General features: G+C 44.1%; 1 protein-coding gene across 1 annotated transcript in view; it reads right to left on the minus strand.

The window, feature by feature from the left end:
* Positions 1–23,581, minus strand: part of ALK (ALK receptor tyrosine kinase) — a 673,357-nt gene that overhangs the window by 443,737 nt on the left and 206,039 nt on the right. The window contains exon 3 of the mRNA XM_059405373.1: positions 16,451–16,615. Within this exon, the coding sequence (XP_059261356.1) occupies positions 16,451–16,615 (165 nt within the window). The remainder of the gene's footprint in view (positions 1–16,450; positions 16,616–23,581) is intronic.

Below are 23,581 nucleotides of genomic sequence, written 5' to 3' on the forward strand. Positions count from 1 at the left end.
TTTCATTTGGTTAAGCTATTTCTTTCCTTCTCTCCTCTCCTTTCCTCTCCCCTGCCCTCCCCTGCCTGCCTACCTACCTCTCTTTCTCTCTTTTATTTTTTTTAAGTAGGCTCCATGGCCACAAGGGACTTGAACTCACAACCCTGAGCTCAAGACCTGAGCTGAGATCAAGAGTTGGATGCTTAACTGACTGAGCCACCCAGGTGTCCCATGGTTAAACTATTTTCTAATTTTCATTGTGTTTTTTTCTTTTACACATGTATTATTTGATTTCACAATACTTATGGATTCCCCAGATTTCTTTCTGTTGTCAACTTCTAAGGTATTCCATTGTGGTCAGAGAACACATTTTGTATGGATTTCAATCCTTGTTAGTTTACAGAGACTTGTTCTATGACCCAGCAAATAGTTTTCATAGAGAAAATTCTCTCTGCACTTTTGAAACGAATGTGTATTCTATAGTCTTTGAATAGAATGTCATATATCTGTTGGTTGGTTCACAGTAGCATTCAATTCTTCCATACTCTTTTCTGTGTAATTGTTCTACTCATTGTTGGGAGGGGGTTATTGAAATCTCCAACTATAATTATTAAATTGTGTGGTTTTCTTTCAGTTGTGACAGTTTTGCTTTCATGTGTTTTAAGGCTTTGTTGTTAGATGCATATATATTTATAATTGTTATATATCCCTGATAAATAGCCTCTTTTATTGTTACAGAATGTCCCTTTCCCTTAGTAATATTTCTTGTCTTAATGTCCATTTGTTTTATATTAATATAGCTATTCTCTTATGGTTACTGTTTGCAAGGTATTTCTTTTTCTATCATTTTACTTTTCATCTGTTTGTGTCTTTGAATCTAAGGTATACATCTTATAAAAAGCATACTGTTAGATATTGTTTTTTATTTATCTGATGATCTCTGTATTTTGATTGAATGCTTGAACTATTTACATGTAATATAACTAGTGATTTGGTTGGATTTATATTTGTCTTTTGATTATTTTTTATATGTCTTCTGTATTTTGGTTCCTCTATTCATTCCTGACTACATATTTCAGTGTATCCTTTAAAAACTTCTGTTAACTTTTTTTACATTTTTGGAGTCATTTTCTTAGTTGTTGTTGCTCTATGTTATATGCATCTGAACTTACCAGAATCTTCAGGTTAATACCCACCTAATTCCAATAAAATATAGAAAATTTGCTCCCAAACTGCTCCATCCCATTTTCTACCCTTTTTGTTATTATTTCATATATAATTCATTTCTATTTGTGTCACCCCAAAAATATAGTTTTGTATTTGTGCATTTATATAATATTATGTCTCTCAGAGATGCTAACAAAAGAAATGAGAAAAAGACATATTTTTTGACTATTTTATATTAACCCACATACTTACTATTTCTATTATTCTTCATTTCTTCCTATGGATATGAGTTACTCCTGTTTTGATTTCATTTTGGCCTAAAGGATTTACTTTAATATTTATAGTAAGGCAGGTTAGCTGGCAACTTTGGGTTTTAATTTTCTCCCCTGAAGACTTTTGTTGGCTTTTTTGTTGTTGATGCTTTGTTTTTCTTTGTCAGTCTCTTTGTTTAATACCTTGGCTGAGATATTTCTGGGAAATCTGTCTTCCCCACAAAGTGTGACTGCTGATATCTCTGTTCAGCTTTGTTGTTGCTGCTGTTGTTGTTGTCATTGTTTTAGTATTCTTGGTTTTTTTCTTTTTATTTAATTCAATCAGCCAACATATAGTACATCATTATTTTTTGAAGTAGTGTTCAATGATTCATTAGCTGTGTTCTTGCTTTTCATTTTAAGCCTGGATTCCTATGCTTCATCCATGTATAGCCTAGTGGTTTACAAATATTCGGACAGAGGATAAGCTCAAATACCTTGAATCAGTAAAACTCTTGTCTTTTGCCATAGGTCTGTGTGTAGGCAAAGGGATACATTCAAATCTCAGGATGCTGGTGTGTCTTTTGCTTGTATGTACAGTCTAACGGCTAAGTAGATGGGTGTGTCTAGCTTGGACCTTTCCCCACTCCCACTGGGAATGCACATAGTCTCAACCATGAGCACACCTGCCCTGACCATGACTGAGCCTCAGACTAGCTGCATCAAGGATGATCACTTTCACCTACAATTCTCCTCCACATCTAGTGAGTCACCCTCCTCTGCAGCATAGAAGCTGTTGGTCTGCATGGTGTGCCCTGCTTTGTGAGGACCTCTGTGCATACAGAGTTGGGGAGACCATAGAAGCTTCAGGTCAGAATGCCACAGATTCCCACTCTTCTTACCTGGGTATTATCTGCAACCACACTCTGCAGAGAAGACAGAAAGTTCATCAGTTTCTTAACCACAAATGTTTCTCAGATTGTTATATCCATTTAGTCAATTTCTCAGAGCATCCAAATGGTTGTTTTGTCAATTTTGTCCACCTTTATAGTTGCTTTTTGGGGAAAGAATGTGCCAGTCTCTTCATTTGGCATGGCTGGAGGTCCTGCCTTACCTTACTTTTGTGAGTCTAATTTTCTTAGTCTGAAACATTGATATTCATGTTTCTGAAACTATTTTATGGGGTTATGGTAAGAATCTTATAGGGCAGCACATGACAAGTGCTTGGCATAAAGGAAGCCCTTGATAACACAGTAATAGGGTCATTATGCACAATTGGGTGATTTGTGCCCTGCACGAATGTATTGAGTGAGGGGACAAGTGGGACTGAAATTCAGCTCATGTTCTCTTCTTTAGCTACGAGTTCTATTACTCACTGCATCTCTCCAGAGGAAGCATCTTTTCCTAATGCCTTCACCCAGAGAAGGCAATTTTTTTTTCAAATTCACACAGAAATACCACATAGTCTAGCTGGTCCCTGAATATCGAATCCTACTATCTTTCCTTCCCTCCATTCTGGACCTTCTAAGTGGAGGCCAAGTCCTTTATCTTGAGCTGGCCCAAATAAATAATAAATAATGCTCACACCAAAGTTCCGTATCAAGCTCACATCCTTTGCTAGTTTCTCCTCTATTTTCATGTTATTTTTTTCTTTCCCCTTTTCAGAGTAAATGGGCTCAATGACTTTATGCATGCATTTATGGAAGCATGAGTTAAAAATAAGTGTTGACTGTTGCTGCTGCTAGTGGAGATATTGGGAAGAATACTGCTAGTTAGATTTCTTGCAGAAACTCAATTTCTAAATCTCTCTGAAAGACCTAGGGCTCCTTCAGGATCCTTCTTTCACTCAGGACACTGATTTCTTGTCTTGCCTTTGACTCCAGGGATAAAGAAGCCAATTCACTCAGCTTACTTTTCTAGTATGTGGGGTTTTTATTTTATTTACTCCTCATAGAGCAGAGGACTTCAAGAATTTGTATAACTTTCTTGTTTCTCCAGCAAGCAACATTTCTCAAATTTGCCCTTATATGTGTGTCATACAAAAGGCCAACATGTCTGGATCTGTCTTTATCGGTAGGTGAAGCCTGCTTCCAGTCCCTGTGCCAGCCAAGCCTGCTGATCTTGCTTATTCTGCTTCCAGAGTTGTAGATGATGGGAAGGGTGCATTTAGCTTCTGAGAAGAAAGAGAGGATGAGAAAAGAAGAGTAATAGAAGACACAGGGATAGGAGAGAGAGGGGAAAGCAAGAGACCAAAAAATAAGAAAGGAATGAAGCTTTTGTGTGAGAGCCGGACAATTGTGAATGACCTCTGGAGGGTTGCCAAGTCAAAAGAATTGAGACTCTGACCTTCTCCGAAATCCTCATTTTGAAAGTATTAATTATTTTGATTGTTCTTTTTAAAAAAATTCTCAATGTTCTTGATCTAACTTATAGTTAGACTTTAAATAGGGTATAATCTGTATTAAGAGCTTGGACCTGAGAAGGAGAGCAGCAACTGCACTGAGCTCTCTCATACCTCCCTGAGTACACAAGGCTACAGAATGGATAACTTTCGGGTATAAGCCTATTATGTTAATAAATGAAGAAAAAAGAATTCTTGGGGGGTATATAATGCAATGAATGATATATTTTTGTTAGTTTCAGGGATAGAATTTAGTGACTCATCAGTTGCAGATAACACCCGGGTGTGCAGCGCATTATATCACCTGCCCTCCTTAATGCCCATCAGTTCCCGACCCCCCATACACCTTCCCTCCAGCAACCCCCAGTTTGTTTCCTAGAATTAAGAGCAATGACTGACATCTCTTTATATATATATATATAAATATATATTTATATATATATTTTCTCACCTGTTTACTGTTTTTGGTGTTCCTCATTTCATCCTTCAAGTGTAATTTTTTAAATTAATGAATTTTTTAAAATTTCTTTTCAGTGTTCCAGAATTCATTGTTCATGCATCACACCCAGTGCTCCATGCAATACATGCCCTCCATAATACCCACCACCAGGCTCACCCAACCTCCCACTCCCCTCCCCTCCAAACCCTCAGTTTGTTTCTCAGAGTCCACAGTCTATCTTAATGACACTTGGTATTTGTGTAGCTTAAGCAATATTGCAGATGAGGGTATTAAAAAAGAGCATCTTGTGCCATTGTTGCAGAAGTAAATTTAATGTCTATCTACTTTATGAGAAGACCAGTCCCATTTGAGGCATGCTCATTTTTGACCATTCTCATTTCACTTATAAGGAATAATCATCCCTTATTGCCAACATAACACCTCTAATGCCCTTTCCATTGTTTCCAGAATGGAGAACGCTGATCATATCAGAGAGAAGACAGTTGCCAAAGAGAACAGAACCACAGGTCAGGGCACTCCCTAACAGAGACACCAGGAGCTGCCACATGTGTGCCACACGCCACAGTGTGCATGCCTGCAACCAGTTTCCTTAACAAAATAAACCCGGAATCAAGCACATTTCTAAATAATAACAGCTTCCAAGAAAATCAACCGGGAAAGACCTGGTACCTAACAAGTATGTTTTGATCAAGCATGACTGGCAATTAGTACTAAGAATCCTAAAGCAAGAACAGGAGAATAAAAATAGGTCATAATGCTTTAGCTGGAAACAATGTGGACTACTATTAAAGCTCTCCACCTTAAATATTCTTAATAATCCTTTAGTGGGAGAACTGGACACTGAAAATGGAACCCCCATGCATTCTGCAGAATCTGCTATAATTCTGTTTGCAAATGTGCATGGTTACCATCACTGGAAAGGGCTCAGTCATTCACAGCAAATCCATTTTCATGTCCCAAAAGTCCTGAGTTTAAAAATACACCTAGAGATATACTTGGTTACCTAGGATGAATAAGCCTCCTATCTTTTAGGGTCAAGATTCTTAAATTAAGACAGAGCAGAACCCTTTATTTCAGGCTTCATGACTGGGATAACCACTATCAGACTGGGCTATCAGTTACTATGCCATTTTCCTGTTTACAGAGTGGTCTCTCATGCATTATTTCCATTAATTTTTATAACAAGTCAGGAAACAAAGCCACAGAGGTATAATGACCCCCAGATCTCTCTTCAACTTCCATTGAACCAGTCTTTCTCCATCTTGAATAAAGATTATCTTTGCACTCTAAGTAGAATTGCACTGGGGTTATCCCCATTCAAGAGAATTTTATTTTATTCCTCTTTGCAAGGTCCTGGCTTTCCTTCAATTCTTTTCAAGCATAAATTCAGAGCAGTTCATGACTTTTCTGAAGCAGAGTCCATATTTCTGTAAGCCATGTCTTATTTGAACCATTTGATATACAGAAATCAGTGAGGCTAAAACGTCTACTAATAAAAGGTTCTTAATAAGAAGCAATAAGGAAGTCAGAAAGAGAGGTTCCCATAGTCTTAGAGATTATCTAGTCCTACCCACTCAATTTACCAGTTGAAAATGGAGGCCTGAGCTTACATGTTAGCCAAGGGCAAACTCCCCACCGCTCCTGACTCCCAGGACAGTGCTCCTTCCATTTCTAAAAGGCAGCACTGGTTGCAGAACTCTAGTCCACCTTCTCACACTAATTGCGTCACCATGTAGCCTGGACAGCAAGCTTCGTGCTGTGCCTGCCTCAGGCAGCACTCCTCGCTCTGGCCAGCTGCAAAGAAGACAGAGGAGAGACTGGGCTTCCCGAGGCCCTTCTAAAGATGCTGCTGTTTACAAGACACCACAGCAGATGTAACCTGGTTGTGTCACAAAACTGAGTGCATCTCCCCAGCATCACGGGCATGTGGTCAATGCCACCAGCTGAATGTACCTCAGACATTTAATGACGGTGAGTCCCACATAGGAGTAGGCCCTGGGAAACGTGTTTTAGGAACAGTTTGGGACACTGGAAGGACCTGATATCTGACGTTCAAAAACTGGAATTCAAGATCTGACTGGGCTATACACCAGCTTTGTAGACTTGAGCAATTTACTTCATTTCTCTCAGCTTCCATCCATGGGTCAAGAAATACTTAATGAATGTCTATTTTATATTGGGCTCAGGGCCAGGCTCTGGGGATTACAGTGAATGAGAGCGACCTAGTTTCCTCTCTTCGGAGCTCACTCTTTAGCCTGAGTCTACCAACCTCCATACTGAGTCACACTAACAGTACCCATCTCGCTGCGTTGTGAGCATCAAATGTGATCATGAATGCAAAAGCACTTTGCTGACTGTAGGTCCTGCCAGTTGCCTCTGGGACAGAGCCAAGGGCCAGTCCCGGAGCTGTCAGCAGCTCACCGTGGGCCCTGCAGCCACCGCTCCACTGCCTCCTCCAGCCACCGCACCCAGGAGAGCTGCAGACCCTGACCTGGGAAACATCACAGCTTCCTTCCATGGGTGAACTAGCCATCCCCCAGCTCCCTCCATTCTGAAAAACCAGCCTCTCTAGGCTCCTGGCTTGGATTCCTTCAGTCCTTCTTATCCACAGGAGCCGGACTCATAGAACTTCTCTCACTTCTAGCTGCTACTTCCAGCCACGGTTCCTGCTGTTATTTCTGTTCCACTTCCTGTGCACAGAGATGTCTGCTCTGTTCCCAGTGGAGGGGGCCAGTTTACAGGCAGCCCTCCTGGCGATAGCTCATGGCACAGCTTCTACGGTCTCTATAAGGAAGTGTGTTTCTAAGGCGCGGCCAGTCCTCTGAGTCCTACCCTTCCCAGAATCATACTCCAAGACCAACCCTTTTCCTCCAAACTTGGTTAAGACCAGCTATGGTAGTTTCTTATTGCTGCTGTAACAAATTGCCAGAAATTTAGTGGCTTGAAATAATACCCATTTATTATCCTGCAGTTCTAGAGGTTAGAAGTCTAACACGGGTTGGTGAGCTGCCTTCCTTTGAAATGAGATTCAAGGGAAGATGATGCAGTTTCTTGCCTTTCCAGCTTCTAGAAGCTGCCTGCGTCCCCTCGCTTGTGGCCTCTTCCTCCACCTTCAGTGCCTGTACTCTGACTTTTTACGTGGATTTATGCCCCCTTAGATGTGAGGCATCCCGCTAGCTTAAAGTTTAACCTGCAGTGCCCTGCACACAGTCAGAGCTTGCCAATTGCTGGCTTCAGATATGAAGAAATACCTGATTCAAAAAATTAATGAAACTGAAAAATGGATACACATTAGCACATAGTGATCTTCAAATCTCTGTCTCTCTCTGCTTCCATCATCACATCTGCTCTGACTCTGGCCCTCTTGCCTCCCTTTCTCAAATATAAGGACCCCTGTGATTCCATTGGGCCCAAATATTATCCAGAATAATCTCATCTGCAAAGTCCCTTCTGCCCTCTAAGGTAACATATTCGCAGGTTCCTGGAATTAGGCCTTCTTTGGGAGGTCACGATTTTATCTGTCACATTAGCCCTAAGTCCTGGGCTGTGAATACACCTCAGGATCACCAGCCTCAAGGAGCTAGCCTGACATATTCATTTGTGCTAATGGATGGGGGCCTTTCTTCTTTCTCTCCGTGGTGCCACACAAGTTTCTAGTCAATGCTCCCATCTTGATGCTCTGGTCCAAAGAATGACTTCAGCCACGTTGCTGTATAGCTTCTGGAAGCCATAGCTAAATTTGGGGGTCTGGGTGTATCTCCTGTGGCTGGTGGGGACAGCTGTGGCTCACAGATTTCTATCAGCTATGTGGCCATCGTTTGTAGTGGATATGTTCACCCTCACTCTCTCAGTCTCATATCAGAGCAAGAGGAGCCTTAGTGACAGTGTAGGCCAAGATCTTTACCTTCTAGATCAGAAACCCAAGGGCCTAGAGGTGAAGGGACATCCTTCATAGGAGAGCTGGGAGAGAGAGCCCTTCTCCCTCCAACACCTGTCCTCTTTTCTTACTCTACATGCCCTTTGGGCAGGGTTATAAAGCTCAGGTAAGGAAGGGCAGAATCTTCACCAGACAACCATAATGTGTTCCTTCCCAGTGAAGACTTCTTCTAGAAGGCAGAGGTAATACTGGGGGAGAGGCCCGTCCAGATGGAGAGGACTTCACAGATACCCCAAAGCACCCTGTCTCCTAAAGGCAAGTCCCTCTGCAGCCCATGAGCTGCAGACTTGGCACCAGAATCTCATTAAAATGAAGAGAATGACAAGTCACAGATTGTTGAAGGGTTTGCTCCAGGGTCAGGATTCAGGGCCCAACGACCACATTGCTCAGGAGAGGAGGGACACATTTCTGCAAGCAGCACGTGACAGTTAGTGTGACCTCTCATGATGAGTTCCAGAAAAGGGGCAGGGATAAAAGGTGACTAGTCCCTCCAGAGACCTTACTATGATGAAAAGTTGGCTCCAATGAAAGGCAGGACCATCCAGAACTCTTCTGCAAAAATTCAATGAAAATAGAGCATTCCACTCCTGCTTACAATACTGCACGTGCTCGCTGGGTACGCTCTTGAACCTGATGCACAATTGGTTCCCAAGGTTACCCTTTCCCACCCGTCAAGGACAAGTCAAGCAGAACAAGGGTGGTGGAGGAGGGGTGTTCTGGATTTGTGGGCCAGTGTGGATGTGCACTATCCAGGCAGGCAGAAAAGCAACCTGCTTGTCTCTCTACTTGTCTATCCCACCATAGTTAGCAGGGCTTCATTTGGTTGTTGTGACAGAAAATAGTTAACATGCTCCTCCCCCCCCCAAAAAAAAAATCTAAAATAATTCAATAGAACATAGCTTCAAATGGGAATTTTTGATCCCCATATTTAAAAAAATAACATGTTTTATCTTATTATAAAAGCAATGCATGTTCATGGACTCAAGTTTGAAAAATACCAAAGCACACAGAGAAAGATATAAATTACTGATAATTCAGTCATCTAGAAATAACTTCTACCACTACGTTGGTATATATAGACTTTCCTCCTTACATATACACCCTGTTTCCTCTTCTTTTTTTTTTCATTTATTTATTTTCAGCATAACAGTATCATTATTTTTTCACCACACCCAGTGCTCCATGCAATCCGTGCCCTCTATAATACCCACCACCTGGTACCCCGACCTCCCACCCCCCCGCCTGTTTCCTCTTTTATGAAATAAGCTATATCACACAAATTGTTTAACCTGTTTTTAAAAATTCTAATAATGGGCCTTGAATACTTTCGCATCTTATTAAATACTGCTTTTACATAGCATCGATGGAGTGGCAACATAATATTTAGGTGTACTGTATTTTATTTAACCAATTCCTTATTGTTTGAATATTTAAGTGATTTCTAGTTTTTTACCATCATAAACACCACCACCAAGAGAGCTTTGTAGATAAGCCAGTAGGAAACATTTGGTTGTGACCCTGTCCCTTAAGCCTGTCAGGTAGTCTCTAGAGAAAGGTATCTTCTGATTCTTGAGGGTTGAGTTTGTTTTGTTGGTGGTACTCGACCCAGAAAGTGATTCCTTCTCTAAACCATGTAGGGTCTGAGAAAAGAGACTAAGTGGTCTTTGAAATGGAAGAGTCAGAGAGACCACAAGAGCTAGACCTGTCTAGCTTGAATATATTGTATATGTTGAACATATATCTAGTAGGGACACAAGCTCAGGAATATTTTACTAATGAGGCATACCATAACGTTTAGAAAGCGTTGTCTTAAAACGGTAACTTCATAGTAGACAGAGCAAGCAGCATAGGAAGGGAGCTCTGGGGGACCGAAGTCCAAGAAAAATTTGCATCAACATTCCCCGCTTAGATCACCCCGTTTGAACCAAATGAAAAGAAAAAAAGACTGTTCTGTCCCAGAGAATGTGTATGTGTGCGTGTGTGTGCATGTGCATCTGTCATTCCAACTGTATTTTTCTTCTGCCCCAGTTTGCCTTTCTCTCCTGACCTCTCTCAGCATCGACATATAAAAACCAGAGGTCTTTGCTAGAGGCTGCTTAAACAAAGTGAGGTGAGGCATTACTGACTCTCCCATGAACCAGATCACCTTAAAGGTGACCGCTACGCCCCTCGGTCAGGGAGGAGCTGATTTTGAGCACGCATTAGCATACTTCAACTGCATAGCAACGTGAGCCCAGGGACCAGAGGGTGCTTCTGGGGCATGCTGTCAGTGATGCTCCGGCCCCACGGCTCCTCCCAGCCTGACCTCACTGACAGCCAGTTCCGCCACCTCTGCCCCGTCCTCACCTATGGAGCTTGCTCCCTGGATAGAGCTGTAAACCCACTCATGTGTAGGGATCCACCACTGAAGGAGCTAATTTATAAGGTCCTACTTGGTCGGCCAATAAATCCCAAGAACAGAAATAGGCGGCTGGTGATGAGACACACTGGGTGAGGGAGGAAGTGCTGGGCAGACGTTCACCACTCCAGCTGCTGTCAACACCACAAAGGGTTAAGGGCAGAGCAGGAGACTCACAGCCAGTTCAGCCCACCAGCTGCAGCCCCCTATGACTGCGGGTGCAAAGGGCGATGTATCCCGAGAGAAACTGCCTATCAAAGTTGTGCCTGCAGCTCAAAATGTGGCCCCATTTCCAGGTTCTTAAACTCCCAGGTTGGAGTCAATCTGCGAAGTGTTCAGAGACCCTTTTAAGAACACTGCAAACCCCTAGAGCAAGGGAAGGGATTAAAGGAAAGAAGAGAAATGCTGGTAGTAATCTGGGCTCCTCTGATACCACCTAACCTGACTTCCCGAGGGTCGAAGAAGCCACCAGTACAAAGGGAGAGACATGCAGGATCCACAGGCCAATCCACACACACGGGGAGAAAAATCAATATGTAGTAGGTTGAATCAGGTCCCTAAGAGACACGTCCAAGTCCTAATCCCCGGTGCCTGTGAAAGTGATCTTATTTGGAAACAAGATCTTTACAAATGTAATTAAGAATCTTGAGATGAGATCACACTGCATTTAAGGTGGGCCCCAAATCCAGTGACATATGTCCCTATAGGAGTCAGATCTGAGACTCGAGGAGAATGCCAGGTGGAGCTGGAGGCAGGGAATGGAACGAAGCATCTACGAGCAAAGAAGCACTGAGGTCCCAGCAGCCAGCAGAAGCTAGGCAACCACGCTTGGCCTGTATACTCCTGCAGAGTCTCCAGAAGGTACCAGCCCTGATCACACCTTGATTTCAGACTGCTAGCTTCTGCAACCAGGATAAAATTAATTTATGTTGTTTTAAGCCACCGAGTTTGTGTTTATTTGTTACAGCAGCTACAAGAAACTCAAGCACAAGGGTACGACAGGAGTGGACCGAAAGGCTGAATGACCGCACTCTGGCATTAGAGTACCCTTGTCATCTGTGGCTGCACCATTAACCATTCCAGAACTCTAGGACAATGCTTCTCAGCCTTCTGAAAACTAAGCCATCTTTTTTATTTTTTCATACAGTGTTCCATTAGTTTCAGGCGTACACATAGCGACTCAGCACTTCCACAGCCCGTGCCCATCACAGCACAGGCCCTCCTTCATTACCATCACCTATTTCGCCCATCACGGCCCCCCAACCTCCCCTCTGGTGACCAGCAGTTTGTTTTCTATAGTTAAGAGTCTGTTTCTTGGTTTGTTTCTGTTTTTTCTAAAATTTCATGTATGAGCAAAATCATATGGCTAGAGAGTATAATGCTAAGCCAAGTAGGTCATTCGGAGAAAGACAGAAACCAAACCAAAACAAAGACTTGAGAATCAGTTCTCTTTGAGAGAGCTGAGCTGATGCAGGAAGGATGTCAGCCGCTCCCAGGTGACTCTCCTCCCGTCCCTCCTGGGTATGCATATCACTGAAGGGTTGTGGACAGGTTTGGGGTAAAGCTTCTTCTTCTTCTTCTTCTTTTTAAAATTTATTTTCAGCATAACAGTATTCATTACTTTTGCACCACACCCAGTGCTCCATGCAATCTGTGCCCTCTATAATACCCACCACCTGGTACCCCAAGCTCCCACCCCCCGCCCCTTCAAAACCCTCAGATTGTTTTTCAGAGTCCATAGTCTCTCATGGTTCACCTCCCCTTCCAATTTCCCTCAACTCCCTTCTCCTCTCTAACTCCCCATGTCATCCATGCTATTTGCTATGGGGTAAAGCTTCTAATCTGTTTTCCATTTGAAAGCTAGGGTTCATGCTGGAGACTAAGGTCTTGTCTTGCTGGAAAAGAAAAACGTGACTATATTCCAAAAGACCGGAAGTAGTAGATGTCAGATATGCCCCTGGCACTTCTTAAAAAGTCACAGAATGCCTCAGCCTGATGATTTTCCCCAGATTTTATTAATTTATAATATTGCGTTCCATCAAGATCATCACTTTTTATTATCTTGCTGCTCAAATTGTATCTTCCTTATTATTCTCAGCTACAGGGGCTATAAATTAAAATCATTCAGAATTTATACTCTTACAGTTCATTATCTGTGATTGGTATTATCTCACTGCATTTTTCTGGTCTTTCTATATCCCCTGACAAGAATTATTGCAATGGAGTCTAAATACCATCCAACCAATAAATGTTGAGTTTTAAGAAATCTCTATTGACTACACTACCCTAAAGGGCACCCCATCACTCCTCCTCATCTCCAACACAGGCATCCCTTCTGCCAAAATGACAGAGAAAGTGAGATTCCGAAGAGCTGGCCGTTAGGACTGAGATGTAGGTCCTTGCTTTAGCACTGTGCTAACTGAGCATGTGATTTTCTCTCCCTTCACCTTCACCTCTTTCCCTGATGGTTGAGAAACACTAAGATACACCAGCTTGCTTCACTGGGAGCAGGTCTACTTTGGAGAATGGGTAGTGATATAATTAGTTGAAGCAAAAAGCAATGAGTGGTCCAATACTAGAGGTTCTGAGCACCTGTCAGTGACATTCCAGAAGTGTCCCTATAAAGCCTGGTAGGTTAGTCCCTTGTTTCTGAGACTGATATGAGCATAGGTCCCTCCATGAGACCCAGGAAAAATCAACACCAGTTTTAAACAGTGGTGAGAGTTTCTCGAGTTGTGTTTGGATGTATTTGTACACTAAAGAACTTGATGCAGTGGGCTGGGGTGTCTACGGTGGCTTTTGTCATGGCTGTTCACATCATCGTTCTTAGTGATGCAACATGCTACCATGCCAGGGAGAATGTTTTTCAGACAGCTGGAAGTTGGCAGTACTCACTAACATGGGACTATTCCAATCCTGACTGATTTAACTAATGAGAGAAGGTTTGTATTCAGTGCAGGTACTGGCCTTTGGGACCCAACTTTATAAAAACATAGAGGCACGGATATATTTCCACATTCAGGAACACTGAGAAGTGAGTGTTTATTTCTTAATTCCCTCTTGTTCCTCTTCTTTTTGTTTTTCTCCTAGCACTCGGGGTAACAAGCAGATGCCAGAGATCACAAGAGAACAGATCAAGGAAGAGAAACACATCAGAGAACGGCAACACACAATCTATTGGCGCTCTTCTAAAAATTGCTTAAAAATTTAAAAAGCACCAACTTTCAGATGTATAGAGTCTGACTCCTACAAAGTCTGAGAACAACTGCTACTTGTCCCTCTCTCCTGATCTCACTGAAACAGGCTCATAATTCATTAGTAATCAAATATAAAACCTACAAGGACCAGAAGGACAGGGCCTGACCTGACAACTTGGAGTGACTGGGGAGAAGGGTCTGGAGCCAATCCTAGTGGGGTTGGGTTGGGGTTGGTGGGTGAATAGGAGTGTCTGAAAGGGGGTCCCCATCAAGAGTATAACAAACCTAGCTCTACCTCAGAATCACCTGAGAAGCTTCTCCAAACATTAAGTGAGAAAAAAAAAAAAAAAAGAAGGGAAAGGAAGAGTCTCATGGAAATGAAAGCTTCTGAAGAAATACTGGATTGCATCTACAAGCTGGACAAAAATGACCAAGTCTGACGATATCAGGGACAGGTGAGGATGTAAGTCCTGAGGAGGAATACGAACACCTCACTAGGAGGGGTATAACTTGGTACCACCACTTGGGAAAATAGGTCGGCACTATCTATCAAAACAAGCTGCTGCACCCGAGATCCAGTGATTGCGCTCCCCCTCTCTGCTGTAGGAAAACTCTTGGGCACGCACATGCACCAAGAGGCCTGTGCAGAAACACTTACTGGAGTACTGCTGGTAATAGCAAAACCATAGAAACAATCCAAATGTCTAAGGACAGTAGAAGAGATAAAGTGTGGTATTTTCATGCAGTGATTGAAAACCAAAGGAACACAGCTACGCGCATCAGAATGGACAAATCACAAAACAACAGCATTATCTCATTTATGTAATAGGTTACAAACCCAATCGAGACATTTGGGGCAGAAGTGGTAAGGCTGCAAGGAAAAGCAAATGAACAATGAACACAAAATAGGATAGTGGGTCACGTTTGAGGGAAGGGAAAGATTCTGGGTCTGGGCGGGCAACAGAAGAGGCTGTAAATGGACTGACCTCATTCAGGTTCTTACACTTGGTGTTCAGAGCACAAGTGTGAATCTCATTGTAACTGTCGATCCATGCATACATGTTCTACTTTGCTGCACACGTTAGATTTTATAATAAAATTTAAAAATATACAGATTACCAGGTCCCACCTCAGATCCTTCGAGTCGGAATCTTAGGCTGTGGGGTCTAGGCAGTACTCTGTGTAAGTTCTCCAGAAGATTCATACGGACCACAGGGCTAAGAGCCACTCACCTCCACACACCGCCAGCCCCCCACAAGGCAATACACATCGGTATCCGGGTGAACGCAGCTTAAAATATAAATCAAGGTCAAGCAATTTCAAAAGAGTCATAAAAACAGAAAAAAAGGTGAGCCTGGGAGAGCATGTAGAAAGGAAAAGAAGCCTGGGGGCATCAGCTATTTCTGTACCACCTCCAACCTCCCTTGGAACTTAATTGAGCTCTGTCCCTATTAGAGTCACAGTAGCATGAGCCTGAGATAACTGCCCTCCAGACCTGGGCCCAGGGTAGGCTCTCGCTATAGCTTTTCCTGCAAAGACAGAAACACGATGTGGTAGAAAGTGTCCTCGTCTAGCACTCATCACTGCAGACATCCAGACCTGGACCGGCACGGACAAGCTGTGTGATCTTTTGCAAGTCGTTTCCCCTCTTTGAGCCCCCTGCCATCTCATCTGGCCTGCCTCTCTCGCAACACTGGAATCCAATGAGACCGTGTAGGCAGAAGGGCTTGGCAAACCAAAAGTACGACACTGAATGTTCTTTACGTCCATCACCGTGCCAGGGGTTATCTTTTCTTATGAATCAGAAGCACAGGCTGTTGATTCTGGATAAGTAGAGTTTCCCAGGTCCAAGGAATGTGGAGTTCTAAGATTTGCCACGGTAGGCCTGAAGGCAGAACTCGGGCTTGATGCCTCCATTTCTATGTCTAAAAACTCAGCAAATACTTCACAAGTACCCACAATCCAGTACTACCTCCTCCAGTTCCTAATAGTTCAGAAAATGATGCTCATCAATAGCTCAGGACTACTGAAAACACCTTGCAAAGCTAGGACGCAGCGTGAATATTCATTTAATGGTTTTGAAACTAACATTTAACCCACTTATACCATACCTTCCAAATTAGAGAGGCCATATTTAGCAAGTAAAAACATTGGACCCTCAATTACATTTGAATTTTTAAATATAATTAGAAATTGGAATAACTTTTAAAAGTGTAAAAGTCTCCAACGATTGCATGAGATATACTTATACTAAGAAACCATTGATCATTCACCAGAAACTCAAACTCAACTGGGTGTCCTGTATTTTACGTGGCAACTCTATTCCCCATGGACAAACAGAACAACCCTTCCTTCTACATCTGTGTGAAAGAGAGCTATAAAAATCCCATTCCCTTCTCTTGATGAAAGAGTAAAGGGTCGCCTTGATCCTTGCATTGGAAGGCACAGGCACCATGACTAACATAACACAATAAAATATATATAAATAAGTAATGCATAATAAAATGTATCATATTAAAACATTAAAAAAAAAAAAGCAGGTTTCAAAGGGAACAGGTGAAAACAGAGCCAGGGAAACCTCAAACCTGCCAACAGGAATGGACATTCCACCGCCCTGTCCTGGCCTGGCCGGGACACTCCGGGGCAGCCTGTACCCTTACCTCGGGGCATCTCCTTGGAGTGCTCGGTGTCGGGCCCATCCAACAGGTCCATCTGGGAGGCCTCCTCAGAGGGAACGCGGCGCCAGGACCAGCTCTGGTTGCCAAGGTCGTGAAGGGGTGGGGAGTACTCCAGCTCACAGGGAAAGTCAAAGCTGCACTCCAGACCTGCAAGGACAGCCAGCAGTCAGGGGGGGCGAACTGTGTCCCCAGGGAGACCTTACAGCCCCAACCCTCCACTCCAGGAAGGCGGCCTTCATCTCATCCACAGCCCTCACTCTATCCCGTGGCAGCCGGCGGTCAGGTTCACAGCTGGCTTGGCTCCGTAAGGCTAGAAAGGGGACTGAGAGAGAGAGAGAGAGAGGGAGAGAGAGGGAGAGGGGGAGAGAGAGAGAAAGGAGTTCCTTGTATAATTCAGGTTATCGGAGGTATCTTCAGAGAAGGCAGATGAAAACAGAGGTAACAGGTGGAACCTGGAGAAGCTCTGCATCCTCTAAGGTCGCCTGGTGACATGAGAGGGCCTGAGGCCACATGGCCAGATGCTGGCTTTGCAACCGGAGAGGTCTGCCTCTAAGTCTGGGCTGACTCCAGGCAAGAAAAATCAGCCTCCAACTTCCTCACCTGCACACTGCGGATGGTAACGCCTACCTCGAGAGACTGCTGTGTGAGCTGGGAGGATAATCTGCTGTCCCTGCACGCGAGCCCGCCTACAGTGGATGCTCAGGAGAAATTCTGGCAGGTTCCACCCTACCTGAGAGGAAGGCCAAAGGGAACTCAGGCCTTACTCATAGCCCAGGCTGCCAGCCAGCAATCTGCCCTTTGGCCCCCTCCGCACAAGAAGGCCAAGGCTAGGACAGTCAAGATGGGACTCATTCTCCCTTTGGGGGGGGGGGGCGGTTGGGCAAGGTCCCCAGGTAAGGAGAGAGAGAGGGAGGATGCAGGATGAAACCATGCCCTGGGACTTTTTATGACCTTTGACTTGGATTTCTTGAGTCCAAACCATTCCACGTTTGCCAAACTTTTGAGATCCGCTCACTTCCTCCTTCCCTTCCTCAGTGGGCATTACCTAACCTGGCTGAAGTGCTCTGTGCCCCGTAGGCACCCAGAGCACCCTGAGGGCAAGGGAAACGTGTGCCAAAGTGCAAACTATTCAGCAACCTTTTACTTCACGGCCTCGCCTCAGCCACGGGGGGGAGGAAAGGGAGAAGGTCATAGGGAGGACAGACCACCGGACTAGCAGATAGGACTGTGGTTGGTGTCCAGGCTCGGACAGTCTCTTCTCACGTGTGGCACTTGGTGTCCTCAGCTGTGAAACAGGGGTTTAGACCAGGTGACCGGCAAAATACATCTCCAGCTCTGCCATCAGTGCGCTGGTTCCCTTGAACAAGACACTGAACCTCTCTGGGCCTCAAGTTCCTCGATTGCAAATTGAGACCCATACTAGGAGTTTTCTAAAGCTCCTTCCTGATTTGACTTTTTAATGATTCCTAAGTCCTTGTTCTCAGAAGGGTTACAGCGAATCTGAGAAATCAGTCTATGGGGTGGTGCTAATGGGTGCTATTTCCCAATTACCATTCTGCATTTTAATGGTTGCTTCTGGGGTCACTGCTGTCTTGACCCCCAAGATGAGCCTGCTGTTGAGAATTTCCCAACACAGAGGAGAAATGGGGTCAATCGTACCTGGATGGTCCCTTAGGCACACACAGGCAGCTAAGCCCTGCCCCAGAGTGGGAGTAAACAAATTCCCTTTGACATGAGCCAAACTAAGTTTGGGGGCAGGGGTACATCCTTCAGTTACACTTCTATTAAACATCTTTCTGCTTCTCAGCCTGTAGAGATTTATGTACAGGCTGCTCTCCACGAGCCACCATCTTTCTTGTCCTAAGGTTAATACCACTCGCCCTTTCACAACGCAGACAATTCACCTTCACAATGGCAAGCTGAAATGGGCAGCACCAGCCTTGTCTGACTTGATGTGCCATGTGCCGCCTACATATTTTATCAGCTTTGAAGATCTCCTAACTTCCTCTGGGGACTGAGTTGCTGCAAAGTCCGTGAGGTGGTATCCACGAATGGCATGCTGCCTTCCTCTTCAAGACTTACTTGCCAGCCAGCCACCTGGTTTTGACAGCAAAATGCAAGGAGAAAACTGACCTGACATTTTGTACTTTGTAGCACAACAGTGATCCTCGTAATGAAAAATGTAGCTGCTAACCTTGGCGGCTCTTCTGAAGAGGGTCAGAAGAAGCCATCCATATTAGCTAATGATCTAGTCAAAAGACGGGAGAGAAAGGTGTTGGCTGTCCCCAACTCACACCGACAATTAGTGGTGACTTTCCCAAAGCTTCTTCGTCTGTGCCCCATCCTCTATCTTGATTTTTCTTCTCCAATTAAAGTCATCCTTTCTCTATTTGGGACAGAGGTGTGGCATGCAAGGTCATACACTGTCTGGGGCATATTAGAACAGACCACAGAATCCCAGCATCAAGCATCATCCATCCTGGGATCTTTGACTCTGAACAGTTGGAGAACTGGCTGTGTTTGGACCAAACCCTGCCTAGTGACACAGGCTAGGCACATGTTCCAATTATCAAACTGGTTCATTTTGAAATTCTGACTCTGAGGCAGCCTCCCTTGAGCTGTCAAAGCCACACTCTTTGGCTTTAAATAGAAAGGGGGTTAACTTTACTGTTCATTGTGGGTCAGACTGAATTGGGCTTTCCTATATTCCAATTTAATTCCTCCTAAAGTATCAAGATAGGTTTCTTTCTCCTGCACTAGCCCCACTGCCTTTCAAGCAAGAAGACCTAGGACTCATCACCTCTGAAAACACTGGCCTGGGGCCTCTTCTGAGATTGGAGACCTAAGATGATTCTTGCATCTTCCTCCTTAACCCTCCTCTGACCCAGTCCTTATAGGTTAGGGATGGCCGAGTCTGTTTTCCAGACAGGACTTAGGGATCCAGGGTGTCAGGGAAGGATTCAGCCTTAAACAATGCAGTCCATACCCAAGGGAAGGAGCATGGATTACATTCACTGAGTCCTAGCTCTCTGCCAGAGACTGCGAGGTGTTCTTATGTCACTAAATTGAAGCCACAGAAGAACAATGAAAAGTAGATGATGTCCTCTCCCTACAGATGAGGAAATAGAGGCCCACAGATCAAAGGATCAGCCTCAGGCAGAACCAGAATGTGACCCAAGGCTGGATAATGATGAAGATCCAGGCATTTTTTCATCACAACTCCAAAGTTTCAAAATCTCAATCCAGGGCCAACCGAGTAAATTAAATAATATATGAGATACCTGTGAAATGTTTTATTTTGGTTATGATTAGACCCAAAGTCTATAGTCTCTTTATATCTGCAATGGCTTATCCTCTACCCTAAGGGAAGAGATCTAAACTTCCTCTCTGTCAGGCCTATTTGGCAAAGTGACCATGACCTTCAAAAAAAAAAAAAAATCCAGAGATCTCAACCTTACTTTACCTATTAGGACCCAGGAGAATATAACCACTGAAAAACAGCAATGAGAAAAGGACATACTTTCCAGAACCTGCTGATCACATAGTTGAATGAGCAATGAAAAACAACGAGAAAAACAATAATGAGAAAAAACCATACTTCCTAGAACCTGCTGATCATTGCTACCCACTTTCTTATTACTTCACCATGAAAGAAAGATAAGGTAATGGAATCTTCTGGAAACAGCTCTCCTGCTGAGAGGGGTATCAAGTGCTGTAGAGGGAAAGGTCTTGGTAGAATAGTGAGGATAGTTCTAGACTTGGGTTTGCACCATACCAGCTGAGAGACCCCAGCAGGTCTGCTTGCCACTCAATGCCTAGTTTTCTGCATTAAAAAAAAAAGAAGAAGAAAGAAAGAAAGAAAAGAAAAGAAAAGAAAAGAAAAGAAAAGAAAAGAAAAGAAAGAAATGGGGCCCATTAACTTTTTAAAGAAGATTTTATTTATTTGAAAGAGAGAGTGTGTGTGAGAGAGAGAAGCAGACCCCCTGCTGAGCAGAGAACCTCATGTGGGGCTCAATCCCAAGATCCTAGGACCCTGAAATCATGATCTGAGACAAAAGCAGACGCTTAACTGACTGAGCCACCCAGGCACCCCATGGCGTATATGCCTTCTATCATGCCCTCTGTCTTTGAAGGTCAGTGATTCTACGGGGCCAGTACAACCAAACCTACAGACTATCAGTCCTTCTCACCCTGCCTTCCTCTGAATGGGGCCTTGTTGTCACCCCTAGAAACAGATTCCCCATGAAATGAGGCTGAAAGTGTATCACACTCAATGGGGACTCAGTTTACCTCAAGATCCTCAAAGAACTAAGAAGAAAAGCTCAGGTAAGACTGTTCCTGGGTGATTAAGCGTGGATGTGAATGTGTGTGTGTGCGTGTTCATAAATTTTTATCAGCTTGTACCTATATTCTAAAACCTTCCAGGGTATGAGTCACATTTCAAAAACTGGAGTTCATTAATAGTTAGCTTTAAGGCACTGTTCTAGTATAAAAGGCATCCATTCAGAAGAATGTTACAGAAACAGATCAGAAAACCCTATGGTGGGGACGCCTGGGTGGCTCAGTTGGTTAAGCAGCTGCCTTTGGCTCAGGTCATGATCCCAGCATCCTGGGATCGAGTCCCACATTGGGCTCCTTGCTCCGCAGGGAGCCTGCTTCTCCCTCTGACTCTGCCTGCCTGCCACTCTGCCTGTGCTCGCTTTTGCTCTCTCTCTCTCTCTGACAAATAAATAAATAAAATCTTTTAAAAAAAAAAAAGAAAAGAAAGAAAAGAAAACCCCATGGTGGCCCTGCCCAGAGAGATGCCCAGTTCCCTTATCCAATGCCCTTGGCTGCAGAGCAGTTGGCAATGACCTCACACTGAGACTGAGGGGGACAACTAGCCTCTAGGAATGTGTGAGACTACCTAAGCACTCATGCCAAGGCCTGTGCTAAGGAAGCCTCCCTGGCTAATCAGCAGAGATGGGGGGGAGGTCTTCCCAGGCTGAACTGCATAAAGGACATCTCATGAAAGTTCTAGGAACCATCGACAACACCACATAAAGGTGACAGGGAGACATGATGTCCTTTGGACACTCAGGTCTTCCCTTGGGTGGGGTTAGAAAATCCAACAGTCCTCCTTTGTAGACTGACCCAGACTCACCTCAGGCTCCAAAAAACTTTGGATCGAGGCCTTTTGTGCCTCCTTGATCCTGACCCTGGAAACCCAGAGACTACCCACTAATTTCCTCGGTCACCTCAAGTCAATTTCAAGTGAGGGGACCAGCAGCCTCTACTTTTTTAAGACTTTCTTTACAAGGCTGGTTTCCAGAATCCTTAAGAGCCACTGTCCTGGGTCAGGTCCACAGGAACCCCCTGGCCCACCATGAGGTTTATAAACAAACATTGCAAGTAAAAAGCAAAGTCATAAAAGAGAGAAGAATGCCATGTTTATCAATCCTACTTTGCTTCACCCTTCATTTTTACTCTTATGAGTGTTGCAGAAATCAAACGTGGGGTCAGACGCCTCAATACTTGGCTCTGGCAGCACTGGGTAAGTGTTCATAGAGGAGCCCTGAGGGGAGGACCCCCACGAAGGCCCATAGGAAGTATTTTCATAATTTACAATATTTACTGAGGGCTTGCTGTGTTCAGACATAGTATGTCAGTCCCTTTACACTGTTATCATATTTGATCCTTATGAAGCAGGCAGGATTCTTACCCTCACTTAACAGATGAAGACCCTGGGCTTAGAGCAGTGAAGTTATAGCTGAGTTATATATGAAGAGACTGTGTGGGCTTTTGCTGACCTGCTTCCTTCCTGGGACCCTGATACTCACAAACAGGGAACTGTTCACTAAAAAAGCAGCAGAAATAGCTGCCCTCATTCAGAGCACCAGACACCAGTAAGGGTCAAGACCTCTTGTGAGGCAGGTCAGGAACTGGACCCACGGCGAGACAAGCAGGGCCAAGCTAGAGGAGCTGGAGAATTTGAGCTACCCTTGAACGAGTCAGAACTGGGATACCCTGAGTGAGGACTGAGTCAAAGTTCATATTTCTTTTTTTTTTTTTTCAGTATAACAGTATTCATTATTTTTGCACCACACCCAGTGCTCCATATTTCTAAGATCCATTCCTTAATCCCCATGGGTATGTTGACTCAGGAAGCCAAGGCTGCATGTGCAATAAGGGCTGGGGCTCCAAGTTCCCATCTAGGCTTCCTAACATCTTCTAGAATATCTGCTGTTTCTTGGATAGGGCTACAGTTGAGGGAACTGAGGGTGGGATGGGAAAGGTTTCTATGGCCATCAAGGGCCCACAAGAGAGTTTACCCAACTGGATACTCAGCCATCAAATCTTCATCTGAGAACAGAATCACCAGGTTGGCTGCTAGTTTAAAATATGGCAACATGATTGTGATTTTGTCTTGGGGTTATTTTCCTGTTTGACTACCAGGATGCAGATGGCCTTGATGTTGGACCTGACATTCCTCACTTATTGAATGTTGGTGTCTTCGGTCCCACCTGGTCCTACAAGCCTCTCCAATGTATCTATGCCCATAGGTCTTATTAATTAAGTGACCTTAATATCACCAGAATTGTTTCTCAGGGACAGAGCAAAAGACCTGAAATTTGACTCCAATTATACCACCTGCCAGATGTGTAGTACAGGGCACTCTCTCCCTCTCTCTGAGCATCGGCCATCTCAGTGATCAGACTAACTTCCCAGCACTGCTAGAAGGACTCAATGAAGTGATGCATGTGCTTGGAATGGAGAAATTCCCAACACGCATTAGTGGATTCAGAATTTGCACAGTCATGCTTTTTCTGAATACAGTTGCTTGTTTACTATGAGAAATCGTATTTATGTGAGCCATTTTACCTGATGGCAGATGATCCATTTGCTTGGTATTATGTTGTCCCATGTGAAGGTTGGCACGTCCATGCCTAGGTGATATTCACAGAGATAAAGTCTACTAGAACTTGAAACAACATTTGAGGTCAACTTCTTCTCCCACTGGACAGGTAAAAAAACCAACACCCAGACAAGGGAAAAGACTACCCCGGGGTCATGCAGCTGTTGGGGGGTCCTTCCCACACAGTGTGGAAGGCACTTTTCCTGGCTATGGAGGTC

The sequence above is a fragment of the Mustela nigripes genome, chromosome 7, assembly GCF_022355385.1.
Source record: "Mustela nigripes isolate SB6536 chromosome 7, MUSNIG.SB6536, whole genome shotgun sequence".
NCBI lineage: Eukaryota > Metazoa > Chordata > Mammalia > Carnivora > Mustelidae > Mustela > Mustela nigripes.